At 34.7% G+C, this 21,764-nt stretch overlaps 1 protein-coding gene across 1 annotated transcript in view; it reads left to right on the plus strand.

The window, feature by feature from the left end:
- Positions 1-21,764, plus strand: part of VPS13A (vacuolar protein sorting 13 homolog A) — a 262,005-nt gene that overhangs the window by 201,903 nt on the left and 38,338 nt on the right. Inside the window, 10 exon segments of the mRNA XM_021065108.1 lie at positions 1,864-2,096; positions 5,196-5,349; positions 5,834-5,980; positions 6,183-6,264; positions 7,755-7,824; positions 8,930-9,035; positions 16,734-16,847; positions 18,072-18,217; positions 19,997-20,078; positions 20,924-21,037. Coding sequence (XP_020920767.1) covers positions 1,864-2,096; positions 5,196-5,349; positions 5,834-5,980; positions 6,183-6,264; positions 7,755-7,824; positions 8,930-9,035; positions 16,734-16,847; positions 18,072-18,217; positions 19,997-20,078; positions 20,924-21,037 — 1,248 coding nt within the window.

Here is a 21,764-nt window from a genome sequence, read left to right on the forward strand (position 1 = left end):
GGGAACCCTCCTACATTGTTGGTGTGAGTGAGTCTAAGTTGGTGCAGCCACTACTGAGAGTAGTATGGAAATTCTTTTAGAAACTAAATATAGCTACTGTTGAAAACAGTATGAAGGTAAACTAAAAATGGATCTACCACATGATCCAGAAATCCCACTCTTGGGCATATATCTGAATTCAAAAAGATACATGTACCCCTATGTTCATAGCAGCACTACTCACAGTTACCAAGACATGGAAACAACCTAAATGTCCATTGACAGATGAATGGAATAAGAAGATGTGGTATATATCACAATACAATGCTACTCATCCATAAAAAAGAACAAAATAATGTGATTTGCAGCAACATGGACACAACTAGGCATTCTCATATTAAGTGAAATCAAAAAGAGAAGAAGAAATACCATATAATTATCACTTAAGTGTGTAATCTAAAATATGGCACAAATGAACCTATCTTACAGAACAAACACATTGTTATATAAGTTCAGCATTTACCTTCAAGTGTGATCTTTGCCAAAGTTGGGTGTGTCTTTGTTTGAGGAGTTTGATAAAGAAGTTAAGGAACTTCTCATCTAGTCTTTGTTTTCCAAGAATTTTTATTATGAATGGATATAGAATTTTGTAAAATATTTTCTTCCACTTGGGTACTATTTTGTTTGTATAACATTCCTTTCTTCAGACATTTATCTAGGATCACTTTCCTTTTGCCAGTGTTCAATTCTTCCTATAGAATTTTCTTGAGTGAGTCTCTGTTGATGGTGAAATTTAGCAGTTTCCATTTGTCTTTAGGTATCTTCAGTATACTTTTCTTCAGTGAAGAATATTTTTGCTGAGTAAAGATGTCTAGGTTCAGAGTTATTTTTCCTTAGCCTATTGATGGCTTTTTTCCACGTCTTCTAATGTTGCTTCTGTGGAGTCCAGTTTTGTTTAAATGCATTTGAGTTTTGCCTATAATTGGCCTAACCTTATTTTTTTAATTCGTGATTATTACATTTATTTGGGGAAAAAAAGGCTGTTTTATGACAAAAAGCTATTTTAATATAAGAATAATTTATTTAACCTGTCGATTAGTACTTTTGCATATTTATGAGTAAAAGTTTATAAAGATAAACCAGAAATCCGCTAAAAATATTAGAAAGATTTCAGAATTACTTGGAAATAGGTTAGTTTATTTACAACTTAATGTAGTTTTAGTGCTCTGCATTTTAGAAAGTATTATAAATCACATGATTGTATGATAACAGCTCATTTTTAATTTGAGTGGATTATAACATTATAACTGTATATTCAGATTTCCTATTAATCAGAATATTCACTTAACTAAAAACTTATGACTGACAGTTATTAGAATTTTTTGTGTTTATCTTGCCATTAAAACTGAAGACCTGATATTAACACAATGCTTACATTTAAAGGCTTCCTGCAGAATTAACTCTGTAGTAAATATTTGTGCTTTGTAGAGCATGCAACTAGATATCAGATATTCTTCATCTTATTTAGTTCATTTCTATAAGGAATATGAATGTCTGATTGAACAACTTTTAACATATACTGATTAGCCTGAAATGAGCGAGTAAAATTTTGTGTTACTGATGAGCTTACAAAGAATACTAATTAGATTTTACTATAATATTAAAAGAACAATTGACTCATCTTCTTGACTTCATAATGATGATGGCAGAAGCTATCATCAACTGATTATGTAGATTTCCATATGTTACACAGCTATTAATGCATTTTATGCAACCTTGTGAAGTAGGTATGATTACTTTTCTCATTTTTCTAGTGTCAAATCCAGATTTCATGTTGGTTGAGACCAAACTCTAACATTTTATTTTTTGATGGTTTTGTTTCAGGATATGATGACACCTATAAATATGGGGAAAAAGACCATTTATCTAGTTTCATTCTTTGAAGGCTTACAGCGCATTATTTTATTCACTGAAGATCCAAGGGTATTTAAAGTGACATATGAAAGTGAGAAAGCAGAGTTAGCAGAGCAAGAAGTTGTTTTGGCATTGCAAGATGTTGGAATTTCTCTCGTCAACAACTATACAAAGCAAGAAGTAGCCTATATTGGCATTACAAGGTTAGATGTATTAAAATTTAGATATATTTAAGTAATCAGTTCTTAATCATTAAGAGTAGTGATCATAGAGAGTTTCCATTGTGGCCCAGCAGAAATGAATCTGACTAGTATCCATGAGGATTTGGGTTCGATCCCTGGCCTCACTTAGTGGGTCAGGCATCCTGTGTTCCCATAACTGTGGTGTAGGTTGCAGACACAGCTCAGATCTGGCAATGAATCGTCAAAACAAAATTTAAACTAAATCATTTTAGATTTCACAATCAGGTTTTGTTTTGTTTTGTTTTGTTTGCTTTTTAGGGCCATACCTGTAGCATATGGAAATTCCCAGGTTAAGAATTGAATAGGAGCTTCAGCTGCTGGCCTATGCCACAGCCACAGCAACGCGGGATCCAGGTCACATCTGTGACTTAAGCTGCAGTCTGCAGCAACACCAGATCCTTAACCCACTGAGTGAGGCCACAGATCAAAACCCACAGCTTCATGGACACTAGTCAGGTTCTTAACCTGCTGAGCCACAATGCAAATTCCCAAGGATGATGTAGTTTTAAACCTTTACTTGAGTTAAGCTCTCAAATAAATATATAAATTAAAGTTATATGACACAGATTTGAATTTGTTTTTCTATCTAAATTCAGCTGGAAATACCCCTAAGCTTCTCACTAAATGATAATTATGCTATTTTAAAAGGCATGTTAAGACTATTATCCTTTGGGAGTCCCCTGATTGCCTAGTGGTTAGGACTTGGTGCTTTCACTGCTGCAGCTTGTGTTCAGTCCCTGGCCTGGGAACTTAGATCCCACCTCAAGCTGCTGTGTACTATGGCCTAGAAATTTTTATTCTAAAGAAGTGTTTTTATGTCTTAAATAAGGTCAGGAGTTCCTGTCATGACTCGGTGGTTAAAGAATCTGACTAGGAACCATGAGATTGTGGGTTCAATCCCTGGCCTTGCTCAGTAGATTAAGGATCCAGCGTTGCTGTGAGCTGTGGTGTAGGTTGCAGACGTGGCTCGGATCCCGCATTGCTGTGGCTCAGGCGTAGGCCAGTGGCTACAGCTCCAATTCGACCCCTGGCCTGGGAACCTCCATATGCTGCAGGAGTGGCCCAAGAAATAGCAAAAAGACAAAAAAAAAAAAAAAAAAAAAAAAAGGTCAAATAAACCTTGCAGATTTTAAGCCTGTGAAACCTGAGGCCTGGGATTGAACCTGGATCCTCACAGAGACAGTGTCAGGTCCTTAACTTGTGAGCCACAATGGAAACTCCTGCAGCAGCATTTTTTACCTACATATTGCAGCAAGACACTTCCCCACAGTTATCATAGGTATATTTAAACTTATTTTTCTACTTTTGCACTATATTCCATTCACTCTTGCCTTTTGAGACATTGACCAAGTAATTCTCTTCTATCTTCTACGTTAACAATTTTTGACTATTGGATTGTTACCATCAGTGTTATTTCTTTTAACTAAAAAGAATTCCCTTGAACCTACTTGTCCTGCTATGTAATGCTCGTTTCTGTGCTCTTATTTTATAGCCAAACTGCACACAAATGTTATCTATTACCAAAGATACATTCCTGTCTCAAATTCTTTTTTTTTTACCAAATTTTTCTTTAACCATTCCGAACAGGCTTTTCCTTTCAACATGCCATGAAACTGGTCTTGTTAAGATTACCAGAGACCTATGTATTGCCAGGTCCATGGTACAATTACTGGTCCTCATGTTGCTTAAGTTCATAACATTAATCAGAGGCCCCTCCTTAATACAGTTTCTCTGACTTTACTTCCAAGATATCTCACCAGCTTAGTTTTTCTTTTTGTCCCAACGTCTTAGCCTGACTTGTTGGTTCCTTGTCTCTTTCTTATACACTTAATATTGGGCACTTTCAGACTCTTAGACCTTAGTCATTTTCTCTTCTCTGGTTCAGTTTTATGATTTCAAATACCAAATATATGTCAACACCTTCTAGAAATATGTCTTCAGCTGGATTTTTGTCCTGAACTCCAAACTTACCTATTTAACTATGTCCATAAAGTCTCTACTCAGGTATCTAAGAGACTTCTTAAGGTCTATAGTATCTAACACAAACTCATTTCCTTCTACCAAAACTTGCTTTCCCATTCAAGTTCACAACAACAACATTCTTCTTGAGCTCAGGCCAAAAACTTTTGAGTCACTTTTGATTCCTTTTCTTATCCATCTAGAAGTAGTGTGCCGCTCTGTCTTCAAAACCTACCTAGATTCTGACAACTTTTTACTGCCTCACTCTTATCATCTTAGGCAGAGCCATCACTGTTTTTCTTTGGGTTTACTTCATTAAATTCATAACAGTTTTCCTGCTATAGCCTTCATTTATATCTTTTCCTTCTTTGCATCCCAACACAGAATATATTCATAAACCTTAAGTCAGAGCATGTTGCTGATAATCTTCTCATTATCTTTCAATGGGTCTTCATCCCAGAAAAAGTATCTTTCGAGGCTTTACCTAATTTCGCCTCTTACTCTTACTTTATCTCCTACTCTTAATGTGTTCCAGGTATCCCAGCCTCCTTGCTCTTATGCCTGTACCATAGGCATGCTCTGCTTTAGAGTCTTTGCTCTAGTTTGTCTCTCAGCCCAAAATATTCTTCTCTCGTCTGCTAGATAACTTTTTCATCTTTTTTAAGGTTGTTGAAATCTTAGTTTCCTAATGACAGCCCCCATTGACCACTCTGTTTTGATACTGCAACCCCCACCACTTTGCATATCCCAGCACTCCAGATCATTCTTACTCTGTTTACTGTTTCTAATTTCAAAAGCATTCTTATCTCATATTAAAATGTGTTAATTTATTATGTTTATTGTCTATCACTCCTCAGCTAAAAGAAAGCTCAAAAATGGTAGAAATGTTCACTAACAATATCCCCACCACCTACAATAGTACCCGAATAGGAGTTTAATAAGGTTTGGTTGAGTGAATTTATGTTTGTAAACTTGAAATGTATATCTTTATAGCTAAAGATATTGCAAAAATATACTGAATGTTTGGTAGTTCATGTAACAAACCAGTGAAAATGAAAATTTTTACAAATTAGTACCATGATTTTTTCTTTCATTTGTAAGTTCTGATGTGGTTTGGGAGATAAAGCCCAAGAAGAAGGCAAGATGGAAGCCAATGAGTATAAAGCAAACTGAGAAGTTGGAGAAAGAATTTAAGGAATATACTGAATCTTCACCATCTGAAGATAGAGTTGTTGATTTGGACAGTAATACGATGGTAATATTTTTAAGTACTGTTAACGAAGTTTTAATTTTCATCTGTCGTAATTAGATGAATCTTGTGTTAGTTTTTTAAAAAGTCTAGTTTGCCTACAAAACAATGAACTCTGGTATACATACTTTATATAAACTATTTTAAAGGGATAGTTATCTATATTAAGATTTTAGACTTTAAGTTGCTAATGATCTATTCCTTGGTTAACAAGAAGCTAGTAAGTTTTGTTTTATTTTTTCTTTTATCACTATTTTTTGATAAATTTTTGTAGTTATAAAAAAGTAAAACCCAAGTTATATGGATAATGTTAATATTTTTGTGAATTGTGTATGGATATGAGATATAAAAATCTCAGTTAAAACCAAATTATATATTTAGCCTACTATTTAAATTAATATTAACTTTAAAGCTTTTTTTAGATTGCTAATTTTAATAAAGAGAAATTCCATGTTTGTTTGTTTTTTGTGGTGATGGGCGTATTTTTCAGGTTCGCTTCACACCTAGTGGTACTAACATGAAAATTCTGCAGGCACATGAAATCGCTATACGAAGAAATTATCTTCCAGCGTTAAAAGTAGAATATAGCACATCTGCACATCAATCATCATTTAGAATTCAAATTTACAGAATTCAGGTGAGTCAGAAAAGATAGTCAAATTATACCCTAAAGGAACAGGGCAATAAACCAAATATATTCCCCATAATCTGTTTTGTCTAGTACTTTAGATTCATTCTTGGACTAGAGTTTTTGATTTCTTCTACTTCTTAAAGCCTGTTGTACTAGTTCTGTCTATAATTAACATATTAATACATTGACCTGTGATTTGTTTTCTTAGATTCAAAACCAGATACATGGTGCTGTATTTCCATTTGTGTTTTATCCCATTAAACCTCCTAAGTCGGTCACCATGGATTCAGGTTTGTTTGTTTGTTTTATTTTGTTTTGGCCATATCTGCAGCATGCAGAAGTTCCCAGGCCAGGGATCAAACCTGCACTACAGCAGTGACAATGCCAGGTCCTTAACCACTGAGCCACCAGGGAACTCCTATTTGTATTTTTTGATTGCCATAAAAACAGTTGTATTAGCTATTTGATTTATTTTACTACAAAAATATGAAGCAAAACTATTCTCAACTTTAGTTTCTGTTGGATTATTGGAAAACTAAAAATCTTGTAAAAGGACCAGGAAGTATTCAACTAACTTCAATAAAACTCTGAGTAAAGACTACTTAGAAATATATATATATACATATATATATATATGGAGTTCCCATTGTGTCACAGCTGAAGTTTCCTAGCCTGAGAACTTCTGTATGCTGCAGGCACAACCCTAAAAAGCAATATATATGTGTATATATATATGTGTGTGTGTATATATATGTATATGTATATTTGTATATATTATATAATATATATTTAGAAATATATATATTTTATATATATACATTTAGAGATATTTATATTTAAGATTACTAATTTATAAACCCCTAATTTAAAAGCTACTAAGACTTTTGACTAAATCATGAATTAGTCAAAATTTGAATCATTTAGTTCAAATTAAGTGTTTTCCATATGCTTCATTTCAGATAAGAATAACTTACAAATTCTTTCTTCCATCTGTTCTTCCCATTCACTTTTCTTCTTTCTTTGCTTTCCCTCTTCCTTTCACTTTCTCTTCCCTTACCACTGCCTTGCTTCCCTCTCTGCCTGCTTTTCACCCCCACCTCCACACCACCAGCTCCAAACAGTCTAAGAGAGTATTCATTATTTGCTTGGAAGCTCTTTGACCAAGATATGTGCAGGTTTCCTCCATCTAGAAGTTAACAACTAGACCTTGAAATCTGTGTTTTCACAGTTTTCCTGATGATTCTAAAGCATACTTCTAGTTTAAAGTCACTAATTTTTAAAGGATCACTTATCTTTAGGGAGTTCCCTTTGTGGCACAGTGGTTAACAAACACAACTAGGATCCATGAGGATGCAGGTTTGATCCGTGGCCTCGCTTAGTGGGCTAAGGATCTGGCGTTGCTGTGAGCTGTGGTGTAGGTTGCAGACGCAGCTCAGATCCCTTGTTGCTGTGGCAGTGGAATAGGCCTCAGCTGCAGTTCCGATTCAACCCCTAGCCTGGGAACTTCCATATGCCGTGGGGTGGGGGGAAGCCCTAAAAAAAAAAGAAAAGAAAGAGAAAGGATCACTTATCCTTAAAGTGATACAGGTTATTAAAAATTACAATCCTGGATTCTGAAATTAAGATTGTGGTAGATATTATAAATATCAGTAATTATAAATGATACTCATGATTTAGGAAACAGTTTAGTTGTCCATTGTGATTTGTATTAAGTCACTAGAAAATGCTTATCCTTTATTTAAAGCATCATGGGATTAATTATGTATATTAACCTTTACAGCACCAAAGCCCTTCACAGATGTCAGTATTGTCATGAGATCTGCAGGGCATTCCCAGATATCACGTATTAAGTAAGTGTCTTAATACTTTTCTTGTGTGTGCATTTAATGTTTTTATTTAAATATATGAGCTAATTACACTCTTAAATAAATAAATTTTAGATGAGTCAAAGATTTAAGTGTAAAATATTAAATTTTAAAGGCATAGGAAAAAATCAGTCATTTCATAATCTTGGGAGAGTTAGAAATCTCTTAATGAAATATACCTAAGTACTAACTATAGTCATTTCTAAATTGTGTGTATTTTATTACTTTCTTTTCTATTTATTTTTTTTCCTCCAAAGTTGTCCATAATTACTGCATACTGTTTTAGAAACAAGAAAGAAAATTATACTTTCAAATTCAGTCACCACCCAGTTCAAGAAGTAGAACATTGGAGTTCCCGTTGTGTCTCAGCAGAAACAAACCTGACTTGTATCCATGAGGATTCGGGTTTGATCCCTGACCTTGCTTAGTGGGTTAAGGATCCAGTGTTGCTATGAGCTGTGGTATAGGTTGCAGACGTGGCTCAGATCTGGCATTGCTGTGTCTGTGGCATAGGCTGGCAGCTGTGGCTCTGACTCAATTCAACCCCTAGCCTGAGAACTTCCATACGCCAAGGGTACGGCCCTAAAAAGACCAAAAAAGAAAAGAAAGAGAACATTGACAAAAAATCCATCTATGTATATCACTCCTGTATTTTTTTTGTTTTCTCCACCCTAATACCAGATAAATACTATTTTTACTCCCATTTTTAAATATTGTTTGATTATTTGTGTGTATGTAAACATATGGTGCTTACTTTGCCAAATTTTTTTCCTTTTTAAAAACGGTTTTTCCCAAAGTGTAAATATACTCCTGGGCCTTTTTTCATTCAAATATTTACTGAAATTTATTCATTTTGTTGTGTGTAGCTAGAATTTATCATCACTAGTATATAATATTCTATTGTATGACTATATACCACACTTACTGATTTTCTCATTTTGAGTTTGTTGCTCTTATGAAGTGTTGCCATGACATTTTTTTAATTCGTAAATATCGGTGTTCTGATATCTATCTAATAGTGTCTTCCTTTGTAATTTTGTTAATGCAACTAATCAGTGATTCTTTAAATGTTTTTTACTTTGTGATATAGGTATTTCAAAGTGTTGATCCAAGAAATGGATCTCAGGTTAGATCTTGGGTTTGTTTATGCTATAGCAGAACTTATGACAGCAGCAGAAGTGACTGAAAAAGCAGAGGTAAGACTTAAAATAATAACATTGATGGGAGGATTAGGGATAAAGAACTAAAAAATGGTAAAATTATACATTCTTAAAGGTGTTAGTAAGGTTTTTGTTCCATCTTAAAAACACAATTTAAGAACTATTATTATTTTGCTGTGGTTGTACATTAGTAGAAATCATATTTTCAGATTATACAAGTTGGAAGCAAGATGAATAACCTTTTTAAGGCAGGTTTGAAATAGGTGGAAAGATTTTAGGCCAAAAATAGAAGAGGATAATCAGTCATATTCACATCACTGTTTTTTTTTCCTATTTTATTTCCCTGGGTTACTTTTGTGTTGATTAATAATTTAGAAATTTGGGGAGCTCCCTTTTGGCTCAGCAGGTTGAGAACCCGACTAGTATCCATGAGGATGTGGGTTCAGTCCCTGACCTTGCTCATTGGGTTAAGGATCCAGCATTGCTACAAGCTACAGTTATAGGTTGCAGATGTGGCTTGGATCCGCTTGGATGGGCTAGCAGCCACAGCTCCAATTCAACCCCTAGTCCAGGAGCTTCTATATGCCATGGGTGTGGCCCTAAAAAGAAAGAAAAAAAAATTTAGATATGACCAGGATATTTGATGAGAAAATGGATAAGGCAAATAAGAGGTAATATGTTCATTGTGACTGATAGACTATAAATCACAGTTATGGGCTGGATGAGATATGTTCTCTTTCAGCTGCCCTCAGAAAGAATTTCAAAGATAGAAGAAAGTAGTTTACCCTTGAACAATGTAGGGATGAGAGACACCAACTCTGAACTCAATCAAATCACTATGTGTGATTTATACTTTGCCCTCCGTACATACAGTTCCTTCATATTTGTGTATTCAACCGAGGATTGTGTAGTGTTATAGTATTGGCTATTGAAAAAAAAAATCCATGTGGACTCTCACAGTTCAAACCCATGTTGCTCAATAGTTAATTGTATATGAGTAAAGAAAGACAAGGGCAAGTATATATTTTTTTCCTTTTCATGACATTTACTTAATAACAGTATATAGTATAGAGCTATAGTATATATACCACATGTTTTAATGCATTTGAAGTGTACAGTTTAGTGGTTTTTGTTACATCAGAGTTGCACAACCATCATTACTATCTAATTCTAAAACATTTTCATCACCCTAAAAAGAAACAGCCCTAGCCTCAAGCAACTACTAATATACTTTCTGTCTATAGGTTTCCCTATTCTAGACATTTAGTATTAATGGAATCATACCCTATGTAGTGGTTTTGGATGCCCTTCTTTGACTTAGCATAATGCTTTCAAGGTTCATCATGTTGTAGCATGTATCATTACTTACATTCCTTTTTATGGCCAAGAAATATTCTGTTGAATGGATATGCCACATTTTGGTTTATCCATTCATCAGTTAATAGACACTATGGGTTGTTTCTGCATTTTGGCTATTATAAATAATGCTGCTATAAATATTTTTGTTCTTTTTTTTTTTTTAAACGGCCACATCCACACCATATGCGTATTCCCAGGCTAAGGGTCAAATCAGAGCTGTAGCTGCTGGCCTACACCACAGCCACAGCAATGCCAGATCTGAGCTGCGTCTGTGACCTACACTGCAGCTCATGGCAATGCTGGATCCTTAACCCACTGAGCAAGGCCAAGGATTGAACCCGCGTCCTCATGCTTAGTAGTCCAGTTCACTACCACTGAGCCTCGATGGTAACTCCTTGTTCAGGTTTTTATGTGGACATACATCTTCAATATTCTTGGATTTATACCTAGGAGTGAAATTGCTAGGAATATAGTTAACTCTTTAATCATTTCAGTGTTGCCAAACAGTTGTCCATAGTGACTGTATCATTTTACATTCTCAGAATATAGAGGATTCTGATTTCAGGAGATTTCACCAACACTTGTTATCATCTGTCCTTTTGATTCTAGCTATCCTAGTGGGTGTGAAGTAGTAAATCACTGTGGTTTTGATTTGCATTTACCTAAAGAGTAGTGACATTGATATCTTTTTGGTTGACAATGTTGCATATCTGCTATGTTGACAATGTTACATATCTGCTATGTCTATTCAAAGACATTGCCTATTGTTTAATGGATTGAGTTTTTTTTTAACCGAGTTGTAAGTTCTTTATGTATTCTGAATACAAGCCCCATATCAAATATACGATTTGCAAATATTTTCTCTCATCTGTATGTTGTATTGTACTTTCTTTTTGTTTTGTTTTGTTTTATAAGGCTACACCCACAGCATATGGAAATTCCCAGGCTAGGGGTCAAATCCAAGCTAGAGCTTCTGGCCTATGCCACAGCCACAGCACTGCCAGATCCAAGCCACATCTGTGACCTACACAGCAGCTTATGGCAACGCTGGATCATTAACCCATTGAGCAAGGCCAGGGATCGAACCCACATCCTCATGGATCCTAGTCAGGTTTGTTACTGCTGAGCCATGACAGAACTCTGTATTTAACTTTCTTGATGCCTTTTGAAGCACAAAAGTTCTTTTGGTTTCTTCGGTTTTTGGGGGTTTTCTTTTATTGGGTTTTTTTTTTTTTTTTTTTTTTTTTGCTTTTTAGGGCCGCATTCAGGGCATATGGAAGTTCCCAGGTTAGGGGTCAAATTGGAGCTACAGCTGCTGGCCTACACACAGCCACAGCAACAACAGGATCAGAACCGCATCTGCAACCTATGCCATAGTTCATGGCAACACTGGATCCCCAATCCACTGAGCGAGGCCAGGGATCGAACCTGCATCCTCATGGATTCTAGTCAGATTCGTTTCCACTGCACCATGAAGGGAACTCCACAAAAGTTTTTAATGTTTAATTAAGTCCAAATTATTTTTTCTTCTCTTGCTCATGTTTTTGGGGCCATTTCTCAGAATCCAAAAGTGAAAAATATTTAGCCCTGTGTCCTAAGAATTTTAAAGTTTTAGCTCTTAAAATTAATTTTGGGTGAATTTTTGTGTTACGTATAAGGTAAGGATCCACCATCAGTAAGTTTTGAAGTTGAGAAATATGAATAGTCTTAGTGGGTTTTTTTCCTTTTCTTTTTCAAGATTGTTTTGGCTATTTTGGGTCCCTTTGCAATCTCATGTGAATTTTAGAATCAGCTTGTCAGCTTCTTCAGGGAAATCAGCTAGATTTCTGATGGGGATTGCATCGAATGTATAGAATTTGGGGGGTACCACCATCTTAACAGTATTAAGTCTTCCAGACCTTGAACATGGGATGTTTTCCTTTTAAGTAGATCTTCTTTATTTTCTTTCACCAGTGTTTTACAGTTTCGCAGTATTAGCTTTATACTTCTTTGTTAAATTTTAGTATTTTTTGTAGTATTGTGAATGAAACTCTTTTTGTGATCTCATATTCATTTTTTTTTCATTGCAAGAAATACAATTGTAGAAATACAATTGATTTTTGTATATTGGTCTGATATTCTGCAACTTTACTGAACTCTTTATTAGCTCTAATAGTTCTTTTGTGGATTCTTCATGGTTTTCTGTATAAATATCATGTAATCTGAGAACAGAAGTAGTTTTACTGTTTCTTTCTAATATTGAGTGCATTTTGTTTATTTTTCTTGCCAAATTCCCCTGCTAAAACCTCTAATATAGTGTTGAATAGAAACATCAAAAGCAGACATCCTTGCCTATTTCTCAACTTAGAGGGAAAGCTTTCAGTCTTTCACTATTAATTCTGATATTGATGATGGATTTTTTGTTGTTGCTGTTCATACCTTTTATTGGCTTAAGTTTTCTTCTCTTCCTAGTTCGTTGAATGATTTTATCATGAGCGCTAGGTTTTTTCAAATGCTTTTCCTGCATTTTTCGGGATGATCATGTATTTTTTGTGTGTATTCTGTGATATAGTTTATTACATTAATTGTCTTTTGGATGTGAAAATCATTTTGTATCTCTGAGATAAACCCCACTGGGTCATCTGTGTAATTTTTTACATTTTTCTGGATTTAGTGTGCCAGTATTTTGTTGAGGATTTTTGTGTTATTCATGAGGTGTTGATCTGCCATTACTGGCACAAACAGTATGCTTTTTAAGTCAGTTAAGAAAAAAAAAAGGGCATGTGTTTATTCCATCTTTTATAATTATATAATTACCTTTAACAGTGTTTTTGCTTTTTCATTTGGATCCTAATTACCATTACTTGGTTTCTGCTTGAATACCTTCTCTTGGTATTTCTTCTAAGGCAAATCTGCTAGTATCAAATGGTCTTAGTTTTTGTTTATCTGGGAATGTCTTTATGTTCCTTCATTTTGAAAGGTAGCTTATGCAGTGTATAGAATTTTTGGTTGACAGTTCTTTTTTTCCTTTGAGAACCCTTTCACCCCCCCTATCTTCTTAACTCCTTGTTTCTGCCAAAAAGTCAACTATTAATCTTATTGTAGTCCCCTTATATGAAATATTACTTTCTATTTTTTTAACATTTTTTCTCCATTTTTGAATTTCAGCATTTTTACTATTATGTCTCTGAATTTCTTTGCCTTTATTGTACTTGGAGTTCATTGAATTTGCTAGATACCTAGCTTAGTGTTTTTCAGTAAATTGAGAATTTTTCAGCCATTATTTCTTCAGATATTTTTCTACTCCTTTTTCTCTCTCTTCATCTTCTGATATTTCCCTATTGTGTACATTAGTGTGTTTCATGATGCCCTATATTTCTCTGAGATTGTTCTTTTTTTTTTTTATTCTTTTCTGTCTGTTTTTTAGTTAGCATAATCTCTAACAGTTTATCTTCAAGTTTACCAATTAGGCATAGCATTTAATTTAGCATATAATGAAGGATTTAAATTTGTTCTGCCAATTCAAAGACACTGTGTTGAGTCCTTCTAGCAAATTTTCCACTTTTTATTACATCTTTCAACTTTAGAATTTCCATTTAGTTCTTTTTTACAACTTTTCTCTGTGTATTGATGTTCTCTTTTTTGATGTAACATTGTCATTCTTTACTTGCTTAAACATGGTTTCTTTTAGTTTTTTTAACGTAATTATAATCATTACTTTTAAGTCTTTTCCTTTTAAGTCCAATCTGGTCACTCTTGGGGGCAGTTTCTATTGCCTACTTTTTTTTTCCAGTATATGAGTCATATGTTTCTTTTTTTTTTCTTTTAGGCAAGAAATAGATTTATTAAGATAGGACGCTTGGGAGAGATGCAAGCGGGAAGGCAAGGAGGCTCTGCCCCAAGGATTGGGTGGGCTGAATCATACATTTTTATGTCTTTGCATTTCTCATAATTTTTTTGTTGGAAATGACATTTATTTTTTGTTTTTTTAATTTAAAATTTTTTTTTGTCTTTTGAAGGCTGCACCTATAGGCATATGGAGGTTCCCAAGCTAGGGGTCAAATTGGAGCTGCAGCTGCCAGCCTACGCCACATCCACAGCAATGCCAGATCTGAGCCACATTGGCGACCTACACCACAGCTCACAGCAACACTGGATCCTTAACCCACTGACCAAGAACAAGGATTGAACCTGCGTCCTCATAGATACTAGTCAGATTCGTTTCTACTAAGCCATGACAGGAACTCTGGAAACTAACATTTTAGATAATACAGTTGTCCCCTGGCAATTGTGGGAGATTGGTTTCAAGACTCATGGATACCAAAATTCAAATATGCCCAAATCCTTCATGTAAATGATGTAGTATTTGCATATAACCCAAATACATCTTCCCATGTGCTTTAAACAATCCTTAGATTACATATAATACCTAGTACACTATTTTTTTTGTTCTTTTTTAGGGCCGCACCCATGGCATATGGAAGTTCCCAGGCGAGGGGTATACCTAGTACAGTTTAAATGCTATGTAAATAGTTGCTAGGGTATGACAAATTCAAGTTTTGGTTTTTGGAACTTTTGTTTGTTTGTTTTTCCGCTATTTTCATTCTGCAGTTTGTTGAATCTACAGATGAGGAACCTGTGGTTACAGAGGGCCAACTGTATACAACAGTAACAATGTTGGGTACTTGTAACTTTTCCCCAAGCGTTGTTATTGTTATTACTTTATTAATTCAGTGGACTGGCTGGATTATTTTATTGATGTCTATCCCACCCACTTGCTTATCTTTCCCTGCATTGTTAAGCCTTTAATGTTACTCCTCAGGGAAGATTTGGAATACCCATAGTTACCCTGGAATAACAGTTTTTCTAGGACTCTGCATTTCTTTCCATGACCATACCCAATTGTAAGTTCCACTAATTTCTGGATGGTTGCTTTTTTTTTTCCCCCAATAATGCCTTAGGCCATAAATTGCTCTACAGAGACTAATCCAGTCAGATTTGGGCTCCTTTGAAGGAATTGATCTGGAAGTAACTGTTTTAATATTTGTTCTAATCCCAGTTCTTTCATGAAAACTAATAGGCCTACAGTTTGGCCTGTGTCTTCATTGAGGATTTTCCTCTCAGTTGCCTTTCACCAGAACATCCACTGTCTCTTAGGCCTGAACTTCAAATTTTGTTGTAAATGAAGTCAGTTTTTTCGGGAAGAGATTAAAGTCTACTTCCCCCTCCAGACAATATTTCTAGACCAGGGCTTTAGTGATGGGAATGGGGCAAGAGTGATCAGAACTTAGTATTCTCTGAGGTGTCGCACCCAAGCAGAGCCTTTGTTCTCTCATTGGAGGCTGGCAGAAGAAGCAAGCTCCCTCTTCCTCCACAGTTTAGCCTCAGCAGCTAGGAGCTAGAGGGATGAGAAATGCTGACTTGTATTCTGCCCAGGAGGAGAGTCCTCCAGTGGGAGGTGGGACAGAGAGGAGCTCTATATGTTCTTGGGTATATCAAACTATATTGGAGTTCTGGCTTATTGACCTGGGAGGGGGACCTGACAGAATGATCCTTTGTCAAATACCACAGACTCACTTTCTTATCCAATTTTTAGAGATTTTTCTCTTTTTTTGGCCACGGCCGTGGCTTGCAGAAGTTTGTGGGCCAGGGATCAAACCCACACCACAGCTTTGACCTAAACCACAACAGTAATGTCAAATCCTTAACTCACTGAGTCATCAGGGAACTCCTAGGTTTTCTTGAATAGATAGTTCATTTGCTTTTACTCTTAGAACCATTCATAGAGGTCTTAAAAGTTGGTTTTTTAAATAAATTTTCACCAGTTTCACTGGAGAACTGGTCTAAAGAGCTCCTTGCAATGTCATCCTAGAAGTGAATTTCCAAATATACTTATAATAAGCCTGTCATTTTGAAATTTTGTTAATCTATTAAAATGTGAATGTTGGGCTGTTTCTCAACACATTAGAAGTATTAGATTTGTGAGTATTTGGAAGAGAAGTAGTGTTGATTATCAAGAATGAAAGCACTAATCACTTAGTGAAAAGTTATTTTCAGTGCCTTCCCTTTTTGAACATGTTACTGGCCTCTGTAGGTGTGAGTAATGCATTTACCAAAAAGTTACAAGTATATTATGATTGTATCTATATTCGCATGAAGAAAACTACAGTGTCTTTTAATGCATTGGATGGAAATATGGAAGATATGCTTATCAGTTTGTGAGTGACAGAACTTTTGTAACAGTAGAGATGTTAGTTTCTGAGGTGGTAACTTCCCAATCATGAGCCACTGTTGAATTTGGATATTATGGGGGAGTATTGTGCAGTGTGTGAGCTATTGGCTTAAATTGCAGATAGACCCTTATGTCTTTAATAGTTTATGTTTGTTTCTTTATAGGTTGAGCTTTTTCATAAAGATATAGAAGCGTTCCAAGAAGAATACAAAATAGTTTCATTAGTAGATTCATCACAAGTCAGTCTCTATGAATACTTTCATATATCTCCTATCAAGGTAAGGGAAAAATAAGTCATTTTTATTTTCCGTGTTACTCTAGATAATAGCAAATTGATTTGGTCTGTTTAGGGGTTACAGCATTTAAATTATGTTCTTCAATAGCATATAAATTCTGTATCTTCCCATTACAAATCTAAGTAAATAACAAAGGAGTAATCTTTAAAATTTTTATTTATTACTTATTATTATAATAATTTTTTGCCATGTGGAAATAGTGGAGCCACCTCCAGTATGGGTTTGTGTGTTTATATCTTGACCTAACATTATGTTACCTTGCTTTTTTTTTTTTTTAAGATTTTTATTTTTTCTATTATAGTTAATGTTCTGTCAATTTCTGTTCTATGTTTCCTTGTTTTCTATTAAAGTGTATAGTAACAATTTTTAAACTTTCGTGTATGATATGTGTGTAAATTTTAAATTAATTCATAAAGTAACCTTGATTTAAAAATTGAATGTTGAATAGAACTAAAAGTATTTAAAATTTCTGTATTACTTACATAATACTTGAAGAAGACTCTTGTACAACTGCATGTACTATATATATATATATATATATATGCATATAACATAAACATATCTTTAACTGACTTCACCATGCTTTTTTATTTATTTATTTATTTAATTTGCTTTTTTAAGGCTGCACCCACAGCATATTTAAATTCCCAGGCTAGGGGTCAAATCAGAGCTGCAGCTGCCAGCCTACACCACAGCCACAGCAATGTGGGATCCAAGCCACATCTGCAACCTACACCATAGTTCACGGAAATGCCAGATCCCTGACCCACTGAGCGAGGCCAGGGATCGAACCCACATCCTCATTGGTGCTAGTCAGATTCATTTCCACTGTGCCACAACAGGAACTTCCACCATACTAACTTAATTCTAATAGTTGAAACATTCACTTTTGGAGATGCTTGAGTTATTGTCAGCAACTTCAACTTCTAGATTGTTGATGTTATTAAAAATGTATAAAGATTAATATTTTCTGAGGTTTACAAAAGAATTGGATTGAACTTAATATATATTACATTGTTGAAATTAAAATTTTTAAAGATCTATTTAGATTTTAAATTCCTTTAGCATTCTATTTATTATTAATTTAGTATAATCCAGATAACTTTGAAATCTTATGGTGTAGTGATTTTAAGATGAAATTGAATTTTAAGAGTTAAAACTGTCATTATGAAGAATGTTCTTTAAAATTTCTTTTTGTCTCTTTAGTTGCATTTAAGTGTTTCATTGAGTTCGGGTAGAGAAGAAGCTAAAGATTCAGAACAACATGAAGGAATGATGGCAGTTCATTCTTTAAATCTTTTGCTGAAGAGTATTGGCGCCACTCTTACAGATGTACAAGACGTCGTTTTTAAGTATGTTCAAATCTATAAAATGCTGAAATGTCCATTTTATATTTACATTAAAATTGTATAGGTGAAAAATTGTGTAAAGTACTTTGTAGATCATAGTCTAAGTATGGTCTTTGCTGTTAAATGAAATATAATTTAAATAACTTGTTGCCTATTAATCCTTAACTGTTTAATAATGCAATAACTATTAAATAATTTGCTTAAGAAAGAGGGACAAGGGCCATGCAAGTTTGTGCATTGTATAAGGCATTTTTGGCCTAGGGAGAGATTCTTAAAAAGCTGTGTATATCCCAAGGTGTGATGTGTGCCATTGAAAAGATGTTTCTATAAGACCTATAGGATCAAGACTTTAAAGTACATGTGACTAGAACAAAATGGATTCCATGATAAAGGAAATAAAAGGGTTAGTTTAAATGTCACAGTCAATAATTTATTTATTTCTTTGCCTTTTTTTGGTGAGGAGTCTGCACCCATGGCCTACTTCCCAGGCTAGGGGTCGAATTAGAACTATGCAGGATCTGAGTCATGTCTGTGACATACACCACAGCTCAGGGCAACACCAGATTGCAGATCCACTGAGCAAGGCCGGGGATCAAACCTGCATCCTTATAGATACTAGTTGGATTCGTTTCTTCTGTGCCAAAATGAGAAATCCTAAATGTTACAGTCTAGAATTTATACTTCAGTGTGAGTCATAATGGAAGCTATTATGAGTATCTGACTAGGAGTTCCTGTTGTGGCTCAGCAGGTTAAGAACCTAACATAGTGTCTGTGAGGATGTGGGTTCAGTCCCTGGCCTCTCTCAGTGGGTTAAAGATCTGGTGTTGCTACAGGCTGCAAGGTAGGTTGCAATTGTGGCTCAGATCCAGTGTTGGAGTGGCTGTGGTGTAAGCTGACAGCTGAGCTCTGATTCACCCCCTAGCCCGGGAACTTACATATGCCACAGAGGTGGCCCTAAGAAGAAAAAAAAAAAAAGAAAGAAAGAAAGTAGAGTAACTGACCAAAGAGACTCAGAGAGTCTGAGTGGAGACCTTGGATTAGAATGTCTTGGAGATGACACCTAGAACTTTTATTAAGAACAGTAGTGAGAATCAGTGAGTCCAATAAGAAGTAACTGTAAATCTAAATAAAGTTAGAAAACAGATTAAAAAACGTAAGTTTGAAGACATCAGAAAAAGGAATGAGATTTCTAATCTTGCTAATCTTAGCATAGAATTTCCTTGTTGATGGGTCGGGTATATGTGGTGAATTAAGGTTATACATAAACCAATGGTGGTTCTTCAGCTGTCAGAATTGGTTATACATAAACCATAAACCAGTGGTGGTTCTTCAGTTGTCAGCTGATCAAGTAGAACCTGCAGCAACTGACCCCTGACCATTCTTGAGCAACCTCTTCCATTTATCTCATTGTGTCAGACATTTTCTATGTGGGCCATTGATAGGACAGAATTGGGAAATATGTTCATGTCCATTAGTGGGATCCAAAGGAGCTTTAAATCCCCTAAATTACACAAAAATATGTATATATTGATGGCTTTTCTGAAGATAAGATCTATAGCTTTTATCAGATTCTTAGAGGGTACTTTGACCAGAATATGCAGTGATGTATATAAGAGTGGATTTTCTGCCTGACATGGGAAAATGTACTAAAAGGAAAGATTTAGAGAAAAATTCTAAAGAAAATAAAACCATTCATTATCTCCTTTTTCTCTCCCCTGCTATACACACACATGCATACACACACATACATATACATTTATACATTTATATGGTTTTTTTCAGGCTTGCATTTTTTGAACTCAACTATCAGTTTCATACAACATCTGAACTACAGTCTGAAGTAATAAGACACTATTCAAAACAGGTTTGTCTGAGAATATTTTACAGAGAGGCAGAGTGATATAGAAACTATATATGTCTAAAGATGTATAATGTAGATTTGGCAAGGAAGTATGTAACCATTTTCAAAATTTTAAAATGTTTTTCCCCCCTCAGGGCTATAGAAAGAAATTGAGCCCAACCACCATTTCAATTTTTTGTCTGTTTTTTAGCCTTTGACAGAAATCTTCCTTGGATCCATGTGGACTGGATGTAAATCTTTAAATAATAATTAGCTAAGTAAATCACCACACTTACTTAAAAAACTAGGTTAGGGGAAACTATTAGTAAGTAACTGATGAATATAAGATATTTCTTAGTGTAATTAAGTTGTTGAGTCACCTAGATATATTATTTTAATGGATTTTTTTCCACCTCTAAAAAGACTTCTATACTTTTATGGTATAATTTACAGAGCATTGACATAGCTATTGTATGGTGGACAGATAACTCAGAATAATTCAAGAACTATGGATCTGAATCCTAGTTTTGCTCTTTACCCACTATGTGACTTTGGACAAAATTTGACCTGTGTGTTTCTCCAGTCTATAAAACGGTGGTGGTAATAACTACTGTCATACATAGTTATGAAAGTGAAAGCATTTTGACTTATCTTAAAACTGTATGTGAATAGATCATATTATTTCTAATAGTCTAATACCAAGTTGCTTTTTAAATACAAGACTGTTGATGAATAAAGTAATATGGTTTAGGTTGAAATTAGTGGTGAGGATGTTAGCCTGAAAAAAGAAATGGAGGTGTGTACTGAATATAGGGAAAATATATTGTCTGAATATCTGATTTGACTTAATGTTTATATTTCATTTTTAGGCCATTAAGCAGATGTATGTACTCATCCTTGGACTTGATGTTTTGGGAAATCCCTTTGGCTTGATTAGAGAATTTTCTGAAGGTGTAGAAGCCTTTTTTTATGAACCTTACCAGGTAGAATAGTTAATCTTGTGTTATACAATATATCACACTAGTGCTTTTGAATAAGTAATGCATCCCTTTAGCAGATATAAACTACTATATATAAGATATATAAATGAAATTCTACTATATAGCACATGAAACTATATTCAATATCCTGTAATAAACCAGTATGGAAAACTATATGTATATGTGTAACTGAATCACTTTGTTATGCACCAGTAACTAACACAACATTGTAAATCAACTATACTTCAATTTAAAACAATAGTAATCAGAGTTCTGTTGTGGCTCACTGGTTAAGAACCTGATGTTGTCTCTTGTTACTTTCTTTTTTTTGTTTGCATGACTTTATTTTATGCTTGTGTCTTCTTTTTAGTTTTTGTGAATGTATTGTTTTGGTTGCCCTGTTTTTCAAGTATGTTAACCCCTTCCTGTATCTGCTTTGCTTTAAGCTGATAGACGTATACGCTCAAACACATTTTTTAAAGAGTTTAGATTTTCTTACTCTTTCCCCACATTTCATGATTTTGCTGTCCCTTGTGCCTATCATCACTTCTACAAATAGGTTTTTATTTTCTTTTTGATGTGTATACTGGCTTATTTTATTACTCTCCACTTGTGATTTCCTCCATCATACATCTTCTTAATTCTTTCCTATTTATTTATTTATTTATTTATTGTCTTTTTATGGCCACATCCATGGCATGTGGAAGGTCCCAGGCTAGGGGTCAAATTG

Source organism: Sus scrofa, chromosome 1 (genome assembly GCF_000003025.6).
Source record: "Sus scrofa isolate TJ Tabasco breed Duroc chromosome 1, Sscrofa11.1, whole genome shotgun sequence".
NCBI lineage: Eukaryota > Metazoa > Chordata > Mammalia > Artiodactyla > Suidae > Sus > Sus scrofa.